Source organism: Microtus ochrogaster, chromosome 26 (genome assembly GCF_000317375.1).
Source record: "Microtus ochrogaster isolate Prairie Vole_2 chromosome 26, MicOch1.0, whole genome shotgun sequence".
Lineage (NCBI taxonomy): Eukaryota > Metazoa > Chordata > Mammalia > Rodentia > Cricetidae > Microtus > Microtus ochrogaster.
Window position 1 is genome coordinate 8,139,548 of NC_022025.1, and position 19,651 is coordinate 8,159,198.

The following is a 19,651-nucleotide window of genomic DNA, read 5'->3' on the forward strand; positions in this document are numbered from 1 at the left end:
GGTATTTTGAGTGAAGGCGTCTCCAAATGCACCAGTTAACAATTAGCGGATCTCTGTGAGTTCAAGACCAGCCTGGTCTACGAGAGCTAGTTCCAGGACAGGCTCCAAAACCACAGAGAAACCCTGTCTCGAAAAACCACAAAAAAAATTAAAAAATAAAAAAAAATAAAAAAATAAAAACTAATGGGAGCCCCAGCTATGAACAAAGGAAAATCATACAGTATAGAGAAAATTAGATGACAGACTGCGAAAGAAATAGAAAACAAGTGGTGATTATAGTTATCATCCATTCGCATTTGCCATACGCCCTGTGCTGTTCTGAGGCGTTTATACACCATAACCAGCATAAAACTTCCAACGCTTATCTGAGAAAGCCAGTATCACTATATACATTATACAGATAAAATTAAGTTGCCGGTACTTTTAGAGTAGAATAACTTAGGTAATTAGAGACAGAAAGGTCAGACTGGAGGATGGAGAAGAAATTGGCTGGGATATAGTAATCAGAAACATACTTTGCAAAATGCAGCAAGCACACGTTCAATTTCTAGCAAGAAGAGTAGAGTGGGATAGCAGTGGAAGAAGCCGTCAAGGGGTGGGGTTAGGGACACAAGCATCTGGGTTGAAGGAGAAGCAGTCAGAGCAGTGGACTGTACCAAAAGCTAAGCTAAGAGAAGAGGAGGAACCGGGAGACAAGGGTAACTGTGAGTTTTGGATTGTTTCTGTTGAAATGTGGTGCTTGGCTCTATTGATAGTTGAAAGGAAATAGGAGGGGGTGCAGCTAACTGGCTAAGCAAGATGAAGAACGTGTGATCCCAGAGCAAAGAGACAGGCTGGATTCTAAAATAGGCAACGAGTGGACTGGCAAGATAGCTCTGCTAGGCTAGGCTCCCAACCAATACAACAATGCCGCTTCCTCTCATTGGGGGACAAGCAAGAGTTGATGTAGGTGGATAGTAAAAGTTCATCCACAGATGAAGGCTAGCAGCTTTAATGGTCTGCTGTCATTGATTAATTTTGGTGAGCACAAATGTTTTCGTGTACCATTTTCATCTAAAGCAATAGACTAAACTTTACATGAAGAGGGTGCAAATTATTCTTTTCTTCTGGTTAGAAAAACAAAACAAAACACTTCTAAAAGAAAATCCAAATCACAACTATTCCCTAGTTTATTGATTTCTCAATCTTACAATTTTACATACTTGAAAGTTTAAGGCCCCCAAATAACTGCCAAATTTCAGTACTACCCTCATTATGGAAAAAAAATTATTTCTTGTTAAAGTATTTAGCTGTACAATTGAAATGTTTTCTTTCTCTGAAATGTAGAAGCATTATATTTTAAAATTCAGTAAATGGGGAATATCTTAACATGCCTTATTTGCTAAGATTTATATGCTTATTAATTCAGGAATACTGACAGGAGAGAACATAATTCATAAGGAACAAAGTACTGACTGCATAGCTTTTTATAGAACAATGTTCTGCTCCTAGATTTAACGACTTGGTAAAAAAAAAATGCTCATACACTGAAACCTTACCCAACAAGTATCATTGTGAAAGGTACTCCTGTGTTTTGAAGAAGATGATATATCAGAAAAAAAGTCTCCTCACTGTTTGGTGAGCACTAAAATGTCACCGTAATAAATTCCCACTAGAACTAAGCAATAGTGTGAACAAACTGTTTATAGTGGAATCTTCTAGATTTCGGACTTTACTCATGCAATGTCCTGATGATACTGTAAGGAAATTGGCTTTCAGCAGTGAGTTGAACTGTCATAAGTTTCTTGGTGAAGGGAGGATGGGGAGCCACCTGAAAATGTACTACGTAAACCTGTCCTTCTTCCGTGTGGGATACAGCAGAAAAGCACGCACTCACGCACTCAGACCATAAGAACAATATAAGTTTGTACAGTCTCTGTTTTGGTGACCATAGAGGAAACATTTCCCCTCTCTTCTTATTGATCTTACCATTGTGAATTTTCAGTTTAAATGGAACCATATGTTAGTATGGTTTAAAAATAGTCTGCCTGACGGTGGTAGTGCACACCTTTTATCCCAGCACTTGGGAGGCAGAGACAGGTGGATCTCTGTGAGTTCGAGGCCAGCCTGGTCTACAAGAACTAGTTCCAGGACAAGCTTCAAAGCTACAGCAAAACCTTGTCTTGAAAACAACAACAAAATAGTCTGACTTCCATCTAGCTTATTGTAAGCATTATGTCAACTTTAAATAATGCACAAATGTGTCTATTTGTGATGGAAATTTCAAGAGAAAGCCTGAAATGACATCATTCCCAAATCTTGAATTACACCTTATTCCCAATATTGTTTTATTTCCATCACAAAGTTACCATTTTTAAATATCATTTTTAACGGCTCTTAGCCCACCACTGAGCCGTGTAAGCTCATCAAAGTCACTTCGATCCCACTGAGCAGTGCAGTAGTCAGGTTTGCCCAGCAGTCAGCCGCTCCTTCCGCCTGTGTTTACATTTCATTGCTTCTGTATTGACTCTGCAGTAAGACCTGCAAAGATGGCTGCTCCTGTAAACACAGGAACACAAGTTCCACCGTTGATACTGAAGTTATGCCGTATAGAGTAAAATCAGTTACAAAGTACGACTCCATGTTTTGTCGGCCATCCTGTTTGCTACTCATTCTTCCAACCTTCATCAATGCTAAACAAAGGGTAGGAAAGGTGAGGGACCGCTGATGCCGGAAGTCCATGCTTGTGCCTTTACACACATGCACAGACTGCGTGGGGTTTGCTTCCACGCCAGTGTCCTTGCTCTTCTTGTTTATACAACACAACGAGCATACACTATTGCCTCATTTGAAACATCTGCTTAGGAATTTGGATGCTTCCTTTTTAACATATTGAAATGTTCATCATCTTAAAAACTAGTGATGTTTGCAGTCAGTAAACATTCAGAACTTCAGTTTCAATGGAAAAGAAAACTTCATCCTTTCAAACGTAGCAACTCTTTTCTGGTTTGGAAATAATTAGTCATCTAGCCTACTTAGTTTGATGAGAGGGTAAAAGACCCCAAACAGTTCCTCTCCATTGTACAGTTGCTGTACAATGGAGAATGGATTCTGTTAAGAGTCTTTTCTCTCCTTCTACCTTGGGTCACAGCAATCAAACTAAGGCCACCGATCTTGCCATTTTATTCTCTGAGTCATTTTGCCCATCCTGGTTGTTTTAAATATGTTGGTCAATCAAATTTGTATTCTTAGTCCTGATAACTTCCAATGTCTTCTTATGGTAGGCGATAACTTCCCTTTTTCATGTTTGTTCCCTGTGTGGTGCTAAACTTCCACGGGAGAGGCAAGCATTTCCCTCTCTAGTTAGCAACCATCTCTGTCATATGCTGCGTCATATTAGAACATGATTAAGTAAAAGAAAAATTTACTTTCATCTTTTCAGATGAATTTTCCCTAAGTCAACCACCATTTATGTCAAACACTGGTCAGATAAATAAAATACTATGCTGTTGATCGTTATTTTTGACTAAATTGATGTTGTCATTAGATGTATTTTGCATTAAGCTAATGGAAGGCCCATGTCTGTCCCTGTCCAGTAAAAAGCATGGAGCAGTGTAGCTAGTACACCTGAGAGCCAGTGCTCCCTTCTGACCAGCTCCCAGATGTACCCTGCTCTTGGTTCAATTACTTTTTTTTATTTGCTATTACGGCACATCCTGAATCAATCTTTATAGTGAAGAACAGTAAAAGCATTTTCAGTGAGAATTCTGTGTTTATATAGACTGCCCAGGAGAGCATCTGAGAGAAGGATTTCTTATGTATCCTCTTCTTGACCACAGAAATCTGGACTGCAGGCATAGAAAAGGCACAGTTGTGTGAAAAAAAAAATCCCGTAGTCAAGATTTGATGCTGGAAGTATCCAGCTTAACTAAGCTGGAAGGATTAAAGCATGGGAAAAATTCAAATATAACTTTTTGAGTCATTTTTATTTTTGGCTGTCCATCACCCATAGAAGGCACATTTAATTTTTGAGGCCACCTAACAATGGGTACAGGGACTTGGAATGACCTTTATACCTGAGGACAAAGTGTGAGTTTACTGTAACCAGTAATGGTAAACAGAAGTATGAGAATAGAAGTGTTTCTGTTATGCAGGTAACTGATGGAGAACAATCCCCATGGTAACGGTCATGTTTCTATGACATGCTTCTGGACTTCACATGCCTATACTGCTGTGTTTCTCAAATTTGATTTTCTGATTATGAATGAAATACTACTTTATACTATCAAACATCAAAAATTAAACAAAAACACACCCCTAGTTCCACTGAACATAGTTTAAATTTCACTTTACTTATTTTTCATAAATAATTCATATTCATATGAATAATTCATATCATAACTGAAGAGGTGCTAGACAATTTTGTATCTCCTCATGTCATTCGCTTTCAGGGCAGACAATGGGAAGAGAGCAGATGATGCTCACTGGAAGTGTTTGTCTGTGCATGGTCTGAATAGATGGATGGATGGATGGATGGATGGATGGATGGATGGATGGATGGATGGATGGATGGATGCATGCGATGGCCTAGACCTTTCCTACCTGTCTTCCTGACTCACTGACTTCTATCAGAATCATGCTGTCTTCTTTACCATTCAAATCACCGTTAGATCAGTCTAGAACATCTGAATGCTGGGTCCATTCTCATGGACCTGCAGCAGTTTGCTCTCAAGAGAAAATGGAGATGCTTTCCTTACACTGTAGTCCACGCCCCTTCCTTATAACGTAATGATTCATGAAGAACGAGAGGACCCTTTTCCCCTGATGACCTTGTAAGTTGATTAAAGACAAGAAAGTTGCATTGGAGAAAAAAAAAAAAAAGATTTAAGGAACACTTTAAGCATCGTGTGTGCTGCAGGCACCAGTAATGTTGACTTGCAAAAGACCAGAAAGATCCTTATGACTGTAAGGGAGGCATTACAAAGGAAACTTAAGCTTACAAAAAAATGCAAGTGCATTGGCATACACTAGGGAAGGATATGCTGAAGAAAAGAAGGAATAAGATCGGAATAAAGGGCGAAAGAGGACCGAGGAAGCCTCACCCCTAAGGAATCACCATCCTCAGAATGTGAGATGACTCAGTGGGAAAGGTGCTGGTGGCCAAGGATCAGTGTACTCATGGGACCCACGCAGTGGAAGGAGAGAATGCGCTTGCTCCTGCAAGCTGTTCTGACTTGCACATGAATACCATGGCACATGTGCCACATGGACTGTGTGTGTGTGCGCGCGCGTGCGTGTGTGTATGTGCATGTGTGTGTGATTCCCTTCCTGATTCCCTTCCTTAGACAGGACTGGGCTCTGGGTTGGGGGCGAGGGGGGAGGGTGTAGCTGCCATTAACTCAAGGACTCCTATGTGGCATGGGAAGACCGTGAGCCCAAAGCATCTTCTCTGCCTATGGACAGACTGATAGTAACAGTTAGTGATGAGAACAGTTTTAGCACTGCCCCATGATGTAGGAGCCGCGGGCTGGGTTCCCAGCGCCCAGCACCCGCATGGTTAGCTTTACCCGAAATAATTACATGGAAATGATATTCTTTTAAACACTGCCTGGCCCATTAGTTATAACCTCTTATTGGCAAGCTCTCACATATTGATCTAACCCATTTCTAATATTCTGTGTAGCAGCACGAGCTGGCCTACCAGGAAAGATCTTAATCTGCGTCTGTCTGGAGTGGGAGAATCATGGCTACTGCCTGACTCGGCTTCTTTCTCCCAGCATTCTGTTCTGTCTACTCCGCTTACCTAATTTCTGTCCTATCAGAGGCCAAGCAGTTTCTTTATTAATTAACCAATGAAAGCAACAGATAGATACAGACACTCCCACATCAGCCCCACCTACTGACATACATAAATATGTAATTGAGACAGGAGGGTAATATTGAGAACATGTTTTAAAACCTACAGGAAACAAACACCGAACATCTAACAAAGAGGCAATGACCTCTAAAGGGCCTTAGCCACATTGTCTATTGTCACTACTACCATGCTAGACTTGGATACAGCCTCGGGTTCAACTGTGAACCTTGCCTGAAGAGGACATCTGTTTCAGCCTGTGATTTCAGGACCCCTTGATGATACCAATGCAAAAGCAGCCTTCATTGTTTTTAAAAGGCTGCATGTGTTGCAGATGGGCCTTCCTCCTCAAGCAGTTCTGTGGTGTGTGTGTGTGTGTGTGTGTGTGTGTGTGTGTGTGTGTGTGTGATGTGCTGTTATCCTGCCCCAATTATCTTTAGTTCGCTTCTGTCTTTGTCAGATTTCCTCATCCTTTCAAATGAATATTTCCATGTACTTGTGACCTTTCTCTTTCTTTGTATCTACCAGATTCCTTAAAAGGGTACACATTATACATAGACATTCCATTGTCTTTATGTTAATTTAAATAATACTAAGATATATATTATTCTTTAACAACTTTGATTCATTAGTTTTCTACCCAAGCAGCCCCCTCCATTTGCTGTCTTTCCCAGCTCTGATAATTTCATAATCATTCCAGCACTTCTACCCTCTATTGATGAATACTTATACCTGTCTACTACATATCTAACATCTAGCTGCCTATCTATCTGTCTATCTATCTATCTATCTATCTATCTATCTATCTATCTATCTATCTATCTATCCATCCCCATAGACAACTCATCACAAACCCTTATCATTATTTCTTCCTGGTAACCAGGAAAAACATGCTTTGTTCTTGATTTTGCTGCAGTGTTGGAACCCACACATCTCCCTCACGCTGTCTCACAGCAGACTTCCCCAAGTCTCCTTTTTCTCCATCCCTTCTACCGGGTCCTCCTTGGCAGGGTTGGGGACTCCTGCTCTCTTCACTGACTAGGAGGATTTTCTCTGTCTGGAAACATCTTATCCAGATCGACTGATGGAATTGCACACCGCAGGTCTCCACCTTGACCTGAAACACACATCTCTGCATGCCACAGGCCTCCACCTTGAACCCCAACCCAGAGCCCAGTCCTGTATAAGGAAGGGAATCAGGGACGAAGACTATGTGGAGCCTTTTTGTCTCAACTGTTTGTCTCTGAAGTTTCTAACTTGCTCTACATGGTTTGGAAGGATTCCCAAAGGGAAGCCTGATAGCTTACAATGTCCATGAGTGTGTAGGGTGTGATTTCTGATGAATGTAACAACACCGTGTTGTGCTTCCATGTGACCCAGATGTCTCTCTGGAGTGACCACTGTGTCTTCTGCCATGGCGCTCTGGTCAAGGCTAGCAAGAGGCTCAGCCAGTAACCCTGCAAGGGCCTTTTCCTGAGGTACAAATGATCATGAGTATTGTGATTGTAACCTCCAAGCCTCCTTTGAATCGACAAAGGTGAAAACAGGCTTTAATTTGGCAGAACCACGGGGAAGTATTCCAGTATGGTCTGAGTTGTTCATCTCATACGGACTCTGGATATGTCCATCATCATAAAATCTCAGACATCACAAAGACATATGTTTGCCTTATCCAGGAGCATCAATACATGTAAGGCAGAGCTAACTGCGGACAGCAATGTTCAGGGTACAGACCATGGGACTCCATACAATCGTCACAGTAGTCTTTCAAGTCACTAGATTGTCCCACTTTTCCAAAGAAAACTAAGGCAGAAAATCAACATAAAGGCCTTCAGTCCCTGACTTAGTAGCCATGCCAATAGTTGAAGCTAGTTCACCTAATATCAAATCAAATGTTCATTAAGTACAGGCATTGATGACCGAGTATCAGTAACCCATTGAAAGCCTTCTTCTCTGAATTATATGTGTATCTATTTATAGAAATAATATGCATAATTAAATGTGTTCGAAGCATAAAAAAGTTATTTGGTCACTACGCAAATCTTAAACCCTACCCTAAACTATAGACTCCTTTACAGTGGAATTTGGATTTCATTTGTTTGCTTTTAATAGTTGTTAATAAACGGTCTTGTAGGAATGCCATGTTGTTCCCTGGGCTGTTTGCATGGGTGGTTTAGAAGAGACGGTGGAAAAAATCCCAGCATTTAGACAGAGAGCCCGGCTGAACATTCAGTCACGTGGGTGGGAGCACGGGACCCCACAGAGGGACCTGGGAGGTGCCACTGGCTGTGTTCATTAGACATGTTTTAAAAAAACAAAAAAAAAAGGCCAATTTTCACTCCATTTTATGGCTGACTGCTACGCCGCTGGCATGGATTGTTTTTCTCCTGTTTAATTAGATTCATTAGGGCAAAAAGCTCTCTCATGCTCATGCCCTTGACTCCACTGTCTTGGTGGGAAGTGACCTCAAAGTCATTGATGAACTCATCTTCTAATGTAAATAAGTGCAGGCCACGTACAGGGGACTCATTTGATTACGAGCACACTTGTAGACCTTCATAATGCATGGTGTGAACTTGATAGGGAAAAATATAAGGAGAAGGGGCGGAGGTTGATATTTCCTGAACGCCGCAACACTCCGTCGCCCGTTGTTTATCTTCTTATTTACTCGCTTGTTTTTGGTTTTCCAGGTGAAGACAGACGACAGAGTGGTGAAGATGGACCTGGGTTTACTCTTCCTCAGAGTGCGCAAATCCGACACTGGGACCTATTTTTGCCAGACAGTAGAGCATGGTTTTGTCCACACGGTGCGTAAAATCACGCTGGAGGTAGTGGAAGAGCAGAAAGTGGAGGGGATGTTTCACAAGGACCACGAGGAGGAGAGACATCATCACAAGATGCCCTGCCCGCCTTTGAGCAGCGTGCCTCAGGGCACAAAACCCTGGTACAAGGAGTTCTTGCAGCTGATCGGCTACAGCAACTTCCAGAGAGTGGAAGAATACTGCGAAAAGGTGTGGTGTACAGATAAGAAGAGGAAAAAGCTTAAAATGTCTCCCTCCAAGTGGAAGTACGCCAACCCCCAGGAAAAGAGGCTCCGCTCCAAACCGGAGCACTACCGCCTGCCCAGGCACACGCTGGACTCCTGAGGGCACCCTCCGCCGGCTGCCGAGGGACCGAGCATGGGAAACCTTTAAAGGGAAGAGAAGAGCGACCGCATGCAAGCCTTTCCAGGACTTCCCAGAGCTTCCTGTAGTACCGAGAGGCGGGAACGCTGTATTAAGTTATTCTGCATACTCATCTTACTGTACAAACCGCTCACAGTGCTAGGACTCAAAACGAGTGTTTTGCTTAAAAAGCTTCACTTTGTATTTATCAACACCATGACCGTGGCTGTAATTTTGAGTTTGAGCTGCTTTTCAGGGAAATTATTTCACCATTGGAATATTTAATATAATTATAATATTAAAGAAAAAGTTATAGATTTTCATAATTAAGAAAAATGTAAAACTAAATCAGCTTTAATCTTTCTGGGGTTTTCCTTGCCACCATAAGGTAAAATACGCAGAATATCAGATACTTTAGGGTTTTCCTGTGAACTTTTTTGCTCTGTTCTGATTTATTTTTTTAAGCCGTGAGTTTTAAGTAGTTGTGTTGTGATTGCTATAAACCAACCGTAAAAGCAACCTGTGACCCGCCGTTCTGTGGCTTGTTCTTTCTATGAGACATTCACTAAATTGTATTAAATATTTCTGCTTTATAAACATGACATATCCTTTAAATTTCACTCCAGTTTGGAAAGAAGGAAGATAAACTCTCAGAAAAATATTTTCAAATGTCAAAACATGACAGTCGAGGCTAATCAAAAGGTCTGTGCTACCCTCTTGTGGTAGAAGAAGGTATGGTCGCTTCTAGAGCTGTTTTGGTCATTACCCGGCAGAGATTTGAAAGATTTTGTGAGCAGATACATCTAGCTCATTTTCATAAAACGCAACTAAAAAGATAAACCATAATACTTATATCATGGTTCAATATGGAAATAATATGCTTGTTGATAATTCATGACTTCACAATACAGTGAAGATATTAGCAGCATTTGAGCTTTTAAAACATAAAAGGCAAGCTTTTTGTCAACCGTTCCCCGAGACCCGCAATACTTTGGAAGTGTGCTTTCCTGAAAAGGAATTATCATAGCATTTTCCTCTCGTTTTCTATAAACAAAAATTGCTTCTTAGATTAGTTTGACTACTGAGACCTTTAGAGAATTGTAATCTGTCTTATATTACCAAAATTGATATTTTCCAGAGTGTTTATATCTTGAAATCATTTCTAACTGTGTTTTAAAGATTTATCAGCTGCCTTTCTAAAATGAGCTTTTTGAGACTTTTGTCTTGAATAAGAGTAAAGCAAGTACAGTGTTCATAAAAATCAGTAAAGAATAGCCATTCGGACCTTGCATTGAAGTATTTCTGTTTGCTATCTCCGTGTGCCAGGCAATTGAGAAGATACGGTGCTGCCAACGTCTCACGGCTTTCTCTGTCACTCTAAGATGAGTATGACTCACAAATTACTTACAAAATACTCCACGGAGGTTCTTCAAGGCTGGAATCTATAAAACATATAAACAGAAAGTTTACATCTTCTGAAAACTCCACATGTAATTGACCCCAGAATCCACTGGGGGTCATTGTTGTCCACCAAAAGTAATTGGGAAAAAAAAAAACATGCATTTGAATCATTTAAAAAAAAAACAGTTTAGGAACACAAGGAGGCAACAGGGAGAGGGGAAATTAAAACCATAAACACATCTCATGGTTCCTAAGGAACATATATGTCTGGAATATTCCGAGTGAATAGACAAATCTTTGTGAGACACTCTGAAATAATTCTTTCTCTAAGCAAATTAAAGATAAGGAAAAGAGTTTCTCTTAGATCCATGTTGAATAATAGAGCAAAGCAGCTATGCATAAGCCCATTTTAATCTTAATGCACTGGTAGGCAGGTAAAGCGCAAAATTATGACTCTGTGAGCTAAGAATTCAAACACTTTTTTTTTACAATTTAATTATTAAATTCACATGAAGACTATGTGACTAAACTAAGACATTAATCAGAAACTAAAATTAAATAAAATGGCAGAGGTTATTCTGGGAAAAACGTTCAATTCAAAGACAGTTTTAAAATATATTGATTTAAATAAATTTTGATAAAATGTTGAGGACTCGAGTCTAAATTTAAGAACACTAAACTATATATAAATATATTTATATGTACTATATTCATGTATTACATATGCTTCTACGTACCTGTTTATAGTAGCAGCTTAAGACAACTAGTAACAGAGAGAGAGAGAGAGAGAGAGAGAGAGAGAGAGAGAGAGAGAGAGAGCAGTTCCCAAGGATGCAGCAGATGTACCACTATCTCTGTCTCTCTCCTGACCACCCTTGCTCATAGACTCCCAGGTAGTATTAAGATAAATCACTAACCCCTCCCAAAGTTCAAACCAACAGAATACAATTCTGCTGAGTGTGTTTGAAAGTCTAAAGCCTGGCATAAGCATCACCACTAACCTTTTGTTGGCCCAGAGGATAGAACTCAAAAAGACTTTGCTTAAGAAAGAATTCTATCAAAAGAAGCAGTGACGTACCTCCCTTGAACTCAGCCAGGGTATCTACAGGACTCTGCAAAAGGTGATAAGAGCTCACCTGGAGTCTCCCAGACACGACCTTGACAAAGAAAATATGTCCTCAAAACACACACAGCTGACCTAGGATTCTAACCTCCCGTCCTTGTTCCAGAGGGGCCCTTTATATGGTCAGTCTCCTGCTTCCCCAGAGCCCAGGGTACCATAAAGTGAGTTGCCGGCTCCCTCAGCGTAATGCTGGCTACTCAGCTGCAGATCCAGACACATCAAGAAGCCCACACTAAAAAGAGAAGTCATGACTTCAGGGCCGTTTCCATGTCTAATGTTCTGCAGGGCTCTCTTTCCCCCTTTGCATTAAATACTGAATATTTCAGAAAATTGCAACTTTGAGAAACAAGAAAGAAAAATAGATATAAATCCTAATAAATCCAGAGCATGGGACTAAAAGTCTACATTGGCTTTGTGAGTTTCAATGGACAGAAAAATATGGGATCTATACTACATATTACACTAAGTGTCTTCCTTTCCACAATTGGCAAAGTCATGTGGGATGCTTTTACTGAGTACTTAGCAGTTGCCGTGGATTATAGGGTTTTGTAAATCTGTGTGGTAATTATGAATATTTGTAAAATTTGTACAATATAACAAGTTACTTTGAATGTTAGTCTTAAGCGTGAGAGAAACAGCAGTTATTGGCCTTAGAAATGATATTTTTGACCTGTGAAGCATGTGGAGTACTTAGTGCTATACAGATACAGATACATCCCAAGTAGACATCACACATCTGTGATTTAAAAAAAAAAGAGTCTCAGGTTCCTTTTATATGTACTCCTCATTTTTTTTAGGACAATAATTGCTGATTTAAATCAGATAGAAATGCTATATTCTCCACAAGTCTCTTTTGCTTGTAGTAGCATTATGTAATTTGGGATTTTGTTAGTATTGTCTTGGGGAGACAGCTCTACACATTGGCTTTCATTATGCATGAAATGGCTTAGTTCTGAGCTAGAACACCATCCTGGAGTGTTTTTGTTTTGGGATCTCTTGTCTCTTTGGCAGAGTCTACAAAGCATGTGCCATATTGTTTCTTTCCCCTCACGCTGAGCTCTGAGACTCATCGTCGCCTGGTGACAGGCTGCCAGGGACCAGTGACTGTGTGTTGCCTTGACTGTCACATAGATCCACCACCCTACACTTCACAAAGTCTGTACTATTGAGTGGAATCTCTATTTGGTTCAGCTTAGATGAAAAAAGAAATAAATATTCTCCAAAATACTAAGTGCTATCCAAGAAGTATTTTCTATCTTTCTTCCTCCCTCCCTTTCCCCTTCGATCTCCCATCCCCTTTCCCGTATTCCTTTCCTTCGCTCTTCTCCTTCCTTACTTCCCACCCTCCCTCCCTTCCTTTCCCAGATGAACACATCTCTTATATCTAACCTGATGTGAGCTCCAATGCTGAGTTTGAAGGGCTTCCTTTAAGTTAGAGAAGAATTCAGTGTTCCTTTGGAGAAATGGTCAGTTTTTCCAAGGAGGAAAAATATCATGAATCCCCCTTTATAGCAAGTTTATTTACAGCATGCTAGGTTTCTGTGATGTTCGCGTGAAACTCGGTCTCATGTCTGCCTTCACAGTCAAGGGGTTTCATTATTATCCACTCTTCCACCTCCTACAGCATTCTATTACTAGGCTGGTCCTTGGTGACGGGGTTCTAGGAGTCTCCACGCTGAGCAGAGACCCGCAACCCAGAGGGGGCAAATCTGTGTTGTGTCTTGAACCCTGCCAGCTTAGGTGTATGTTTAAGGCACATTCAAGACCCTGAAGGTCCTTGCAGCTATGAAACTCAACAACCCTCACATTCGGCTCTTTTAAACTAAACAACCTCTCAGGTGTGCCTGAAGACTTGTCTCCAAGTCAATTCTAGATCCTGCCAAGCTGACAATAAGAAAATGTTACCATCACATACCTGGTGGCTAAAACCGTCTTGAACCAAAAGAAAGACAAAAATAAAACATAAATTACTTAATTCAAAACATGCTACAAAATTACATGACATTGCCATCAAAACAGTCACATAGAACAAAAATTCATAATAGAGAGCCATAAAGTTTGGGTACACCACTCAGACAACAAATTTTCAACAAAGGCGTGAACAAAAGATTATCTTATAAATAAATGTAAATTTTTGGTTCCTACACACCAAAGCATGAAGGTAGACTCTTGCCATTTCCTGGGTGATGGAGACAGGGCCAGGGTTTATGTAGCCCAGTCTGGTTTTCTTCAAATGTTTGCTTTATCTTGGCTTTCTTTTCTTTTTCTTGACATTCCTTAAGGGATTTATTAATTTCTTCTTTAAAGACCTCTAGCATCTTCATAAAGTAGGTTTTAAGGTTGTTTTCTTGTGTTTCAGCTGTGTTGGGATATTCAAGGCTTACTGTAGTGAGATAGCTGGGCTCTGTAGGTGACATAGTTCCCTGGATGCTGTTTGTTTTCTTATACTTACGGTTAGGCATCTGGATTTGAAGTGATTATAGGGCTAGGTAACGATTTCGGGTTTTGTCTTTGTTGGATGGGTTCTTCCTCCTTGGTTTCTGTTTTCTCCCTAGTCTTCTGGCTGGAGTGTACTGTGGCTAAGTAGAGGCTCTTCTCCCAAGTTGGGGGATGGACTGTGAAAGTCCTGATGGCCACCAGCTTGGAGACTGAAGTTCTGGCTATATGCACGGCCTTTGATCTGGCCATGAGTCCTCTGGAGTTCAGGATGCGTATCTGGTTTCTGGGGGTGTAAGAGCTTCTGCATGGTTTTCAGGGAGCTAGCCTGGTCTCTGGGGTTTGGATTGCTTGTCTGGCTTCTTGGGGGTCAGTATATGGGCCTAGTCTCTGTTGGACAGGAGGTTTCTGCCTGAGGTTGAGGTGTGGACTGGGATATGGAGACAGGAGAGACGGGACGGTTGGGGTTTTGTTGGTCAGGCACAGGTGAGGTACAAAAGTGGTTTTATCTGGGGTTCAGAGAGCTATTCTGGACTCTGGTGGGGTAGAAGCTTTCCACTTAGTGGTGTGGGTTGGATAAAGTGATCCCAGGCTGTCCTCAAAGTCTTCACGCATCTCTCCTGAATTTCTGCTTCTCTTGCATCTCCCTCCCAAGTGCTAAGATTAAAAACAACACAACTTCACAGTATATTTTCTGAAAGACTCAAGAGTTGGCAAATTAAAGACAAAGCACAAACAATATTGAAAACAATATTTTATAGTGACGATCAACCTTTTCCCAGGTTATATGTATTTTCCAAGTCTGTTACACTTAATGTTATGAAATAGACTGAAATCCCTTGGAGGAAGTTATCTTTACCTACCTGATGAGGTACTGAATGACAAAATGCTGTTATTTATAGACTCCAGACTCCACGAGAGACGTTACACATGAACATTTCCTCAAAAAGAGGAGCAACCTGAGGTCTCTGGTATGTCACCCCCTTTCTGGGTTCTTTTCTTTCAGAGCTCCTCTCTTTGCCCTTTTCTCGTGCTTTCTATAACCATGACTGTAGCCTTCATTTTAGAGCACAAACTGGACAATTGTCTCAGTGCCCCCTAAGCTCATGAATCACTTCTGTGCTGTGAACATAAAGCTCAGACTTGCTTTCACCCTTTCTCCTGACTTAATGATGTTTAACTCAGGTTGGTCTTTATTCCCATCCACACCTGTCTACCATCTTTCCCACCCTAAGTTCTGTTTCTTCTGTCTGCTTGGATATCTTTCCCAAAGACTTATCATAAACCTTCTTACCCACTTGCCTTTGTTAGGGTTTCTGTTGTTGTGAAGAGACACCATGACCACACCATTCTTATAAAAAGAAAACATTTCATTGAGACTTAGTTCAGAGGTTTAGTCAATTATTATTTGGTCAGGAAAACACTGTAGCATGCAGACAGACAAGGTACTGGAGAGGTAGCTGAGAGTTCTCCATCTGGATCGACAGGCAACAGGAAGAGAGAGTGACATTGGGCCTGGCTTGAGCTTCTGAAACCTCAAAGCCAGTCCCCTCTGACATACTTCCTCCAATAAGACAAGACCTAATCAAATAAGGCCACACCTCCAATAATGCCACTCCCTATGAGTCTACAGTGACAATCTTTACTCAGACTACCATACCACCTCTCACCAAGCAAGAGAGAAGAGGAGCATGACCCATCCCATGGTCAAGCTTTGCATGGGGCACAGATCTCTGTGTAAAAGTTTCTTAACAGGAACAACAATGTTTTGTTCTCCCTTGCCCCTGAACTTAGTGTGGCCATCAATCATGAACATAAAATCACTAATTACATCATGAATAAATTAGTCTATCAGGCCATAATTCTCATGAAGTGATTCATGAATATTCTGAAATTATAGTTAACTTTTATTCTGGAGTAAGGTCTACATGGCTCTTATTAATTATTAAAGGAATAATTGACCCAAAGTTCAAGAGCAAATCTATTATATAATCCATCCAATTATAAACTGTAACACAAAAACACAAGGATGTTAAATGACTTTGTAAAAGCAAAGACCCGGCATGAGCAGAAAATGCAGAGCATCAAATGATGCACTCTCATGTAAAGGGCACATTGTCCCGTCCTGTCAAATTAGACAGCATAAATGAGTTTAAATGAAAGAACAAACCTTTTGAGTACAACAGCAATCAATTAAAATTTGCATTTATTATAGCAATCTATAGACTGCTCAGTTCCTTTACCCATAAGTCAAAGCTAAAGATAGAAAGTTTGTTGTTTAGGCTGGACAAAGGGTATGTGAAAACACAGAGGATGGATGGGCAAATGGTTATTTATTAGAGGATGATCGCATCATTTTGACACAAGTACATGGTATGTAGACAGTATTTATTTCCATGTGTGGCTGGACCTCAGAGGAAGGAAGTTCCAAGGCTGGTGGACATAGCAGTGTCTTCAAAGGATCAGGCGATCTCTGCTGTGGAGTATGTACCAATGAAAAAACTGCACAGACATGGCTTTAAGTCAATAAAAGTCTCTATTAGCTGGCCAGCAACTACACTGGCTGTTAGGAATCCCAGTGTAGCACAAACCTTTCTTGGGGTGAGTTTTTAAGCACAAAAATCATCTGGGTTTTTCATACTTTAGTTACCAAAAACAATTATCAAGAAGCAGAGCTACAAAAGCCGAAAATTGGGGTAAGTAAATTTAGAGACTTTCCCAGAACTATGGACTTTGATGGATTAGGTCTTTGTTATCATTTTGGTCACTGGTGCTGTCTATATGTTAACTTTTACAGCAGGAATGGTACTTCCATCATGGAGTCAGGTGTGCTAAGGTCAGGGGCCCTGTTACAATTCCACACTTTCTCTGTGCTGTTTTGGACACTGGTTTTGTCCTCAGGAAACTGTTTTAAACATTTACTTTTGTGCACAAAAAAAAGTGCAAAACCGGTATGCATTCTCATACTCCAGTCATACCACATCCACTAGAAGCACTCCTCTCTAGGATTGAGTCAACACCCACATCCACAAACTGGAAACAACAAGGTCCAATCTACATGTAGGAGACAGATAGGAAAGGATGTTCTCTGCTGAGGTATCAAAAAGCAGGGTAAAAATGAAATTTTAAATTAAAATTAGGAGCCGGGGGGTGATGGCGCATGCCTTTAATTTCAGCACTCGGGAGGCAGAGGCAGGCGGATCTCTGTGAGTTCGAGGCCAGCCTGGTCTAGAAGAGCTAGTTCCAGGACAGGAACCAAAAGCCATGGAGAAACCCTGTCTCTAAAAATCCAAAAAGAAAAAAAAATTAAAATTAGGAACACTGCACTGAAGTAGTTTTTCCTACCTCTTAAGGCTACTTCAGAATCTAAGTCCTGCAAAATTATACTCATAACATGTGAGAAAATACAGGTTACTTGGTTGAGGACTGTAGGTTTGAAACTGCTATAAAAGTGTATAAGAAAGTAATATTTGGGGCAGCTTTCTGAAAGTATTTTCATCACAATATGCTATTTAAAGAATGGCAGCAGAAGCCAAAGTGCTGACGCTAAAGAGTGTTCTGAGTTTACATTTTACAAAGTGCAAGAAGATACATTTTCTCTTATCATTGGTCCATGATAAACAGATGTCAGCATAAAGCCATTACTAAAGCTGTCCTTGAATGTCTATTCCTGGTCACTTCACCACTGTTGGTGGAAAAAACGGCAGAGGTACAGAAAAGCAATGAATCTAAAGCACATGGAAAAAGTCCTGGGGGCCACTGGATCATCTACGATCACACCGAGATATGGTTAGGAAAAGCATTTAGCTTCCCTACTTCCAAGAGAGAAAGCATATTTCATTGTTGTATCTTGGAGGCCTGCTCTTTTCTGAAAGGAAATAGAGGGGTGTGGGTTGGGTGAGGGAGGAGATGAGGGAGGGAGAAAACTGTGGTGGGGATGTATTGTGTGCGAGAAGAATCTATTTTCAATTAAAAAGATCCATATGTAAAACGGGATGGGTGGGAAGATGTTAGAAAGTCATTTATAACCTTCTTTCATCCTATAAAATGAGATTTGAATGAGAAATCTGCTAAAATATTTCCCACAGCAAAACCACAATTAATTCTTAAGAACAAATTGTTCTTTTATAAACATTGATTTATGTCGTTATTGCTGTATAATTGATTAAAAAAACCAGACTATATATACTTATAGTGAGCACTTTGGGCATAGATGTACTTCCATGAAAGCCCCACAGTCAAGGGAGAGAGAGCATACGCTATCTTCAAAGGTTTGCTCTTGCCTTGGTGTGATTGCTTTCTCCCACCATTACCTCAAAACCTGTCTAGGTGACTACGCATCTCTTCTTTGGCATGATCAAGCACACATTTAGTAGAATTGCATACAAAGAGGAAATATACAGCATATCCTTGTCTCATTACCAGACTTCTGCAGCATTTGCATGTCTCTAAAATTCATTGCATTTTATTTATGAGTAATCATGCACTGAAACAGATTTAAAAAAATCTGGGCTATCTCACTCAAAATGATTTTTTTCTAGTTCTATCAGTTTACATCATTGGTTTAATTTTTTAAATGGTTGAGTAATTCTCCATAATGCAAATGTACCACATTTTCTTTTTTTTTTTTTTTTTTTTTTTTTCTTTTTTTTTTTCAAGACAGGGTTTCTTTATAGTTTTTGAGTTTTTGGTGCCTGTCTGGAACTAGCTCTTATAGACCAGGCTGGCCTCAAACTCATGGAGATCCGCTACCACATTTTCTTTATCTATTCATCCGTTGAGGGATGAAAACATACCTAATAAGACTACAAGTTTAATTGTAGTAGGTGACTAATTACTAACCTGCATTATCTTATTATCCTAAATTATTCTATAATAACTTTCAAGGACTAGAAGTTTGCATTATAGTGTTAAATGAGCTGTATGGGTACAATACCTTCAACAAGATTAGAAGTGTATGTACAGTATGTTTACAAAATTAATCTCAAATTCATGTCAATATAAAAAATTGTATATAATATATAAAAGTTCAATGCAATGTAAAATATTTAAAACTAGTAGTTGTTTTTTGAGAATAGATAGTTTACCTTTTTTTACTTTATCATGTCTATATCCTCCTTTTTTTCTTTTCAGAGTCCAATTATCTCTTACAGAGCCTGTATCATTTGGTAATTCCTGTAAGGTTATTAGATGTATTAAGGTTGGTTGTTTGAAAACCTTAGGCTGTTCCTCTCTAACCTTATAATGCAATGCTGAAATTGGTTCTCTAAATTTCTCTGTCTGGGTTTGAATATCTGTGTGATCTGTTTTATTTTTTCCTAAGGCCTACGTCTTAGCAGTCAAACCAAACAACATATTAAGAGATAAGCCGAGACTTATCAAAATGACAACAAGGATTATCAAAATGGTAATTAACAATATGCCAATCCTGGTTGATTGTCCCTTCATTTAGTGGGTCCATTTTTAAATCACGCATTGCTTAATCATACAGAGACCCAATTTTATCACAATTGTGTTTCCCATTTTTTGACATGGGAAAAAAAATCTCTCTCTTAATTCATCCCAAATTTTCACCGTATCTGCCACTGATGATGATGATGATGTGAGCCTTATTGCTGCTGTGTAGAACAACAGAAGCCTGACTGGATTTCAAACAAGGCAGCTACCTAGTTGGGCAGGAGCCCAAGAAGGGTG

General features: G+C 40.1%; 1 protein-coding gene across 1 annotated transcript in view; it reads left to right on the forward strand.

The window, feature by feature from the left end:
• The window catches only part of Sema3e (semaphorin 3E), a 247,879-nt gene extending 235,133 nt beyond the window's left edge, over positions 1-12,746 (forward strand). The window contains exon 17 of the mRNA XM_013350407.2: positions 8,524-12,746. Within this exon, the coding sequence (XP_013205861.2) occupies positions 8,524-8,979 (456 nt within the window). The 3' untranslated portion in view covers positions 8,980-12,746. The remainder of the gene's footprint in view (positions 1-8,523) is intronic.
• The last annotated feature ends 6,905 nt before the right edge of the window (positions 12,747-19,651 follow it).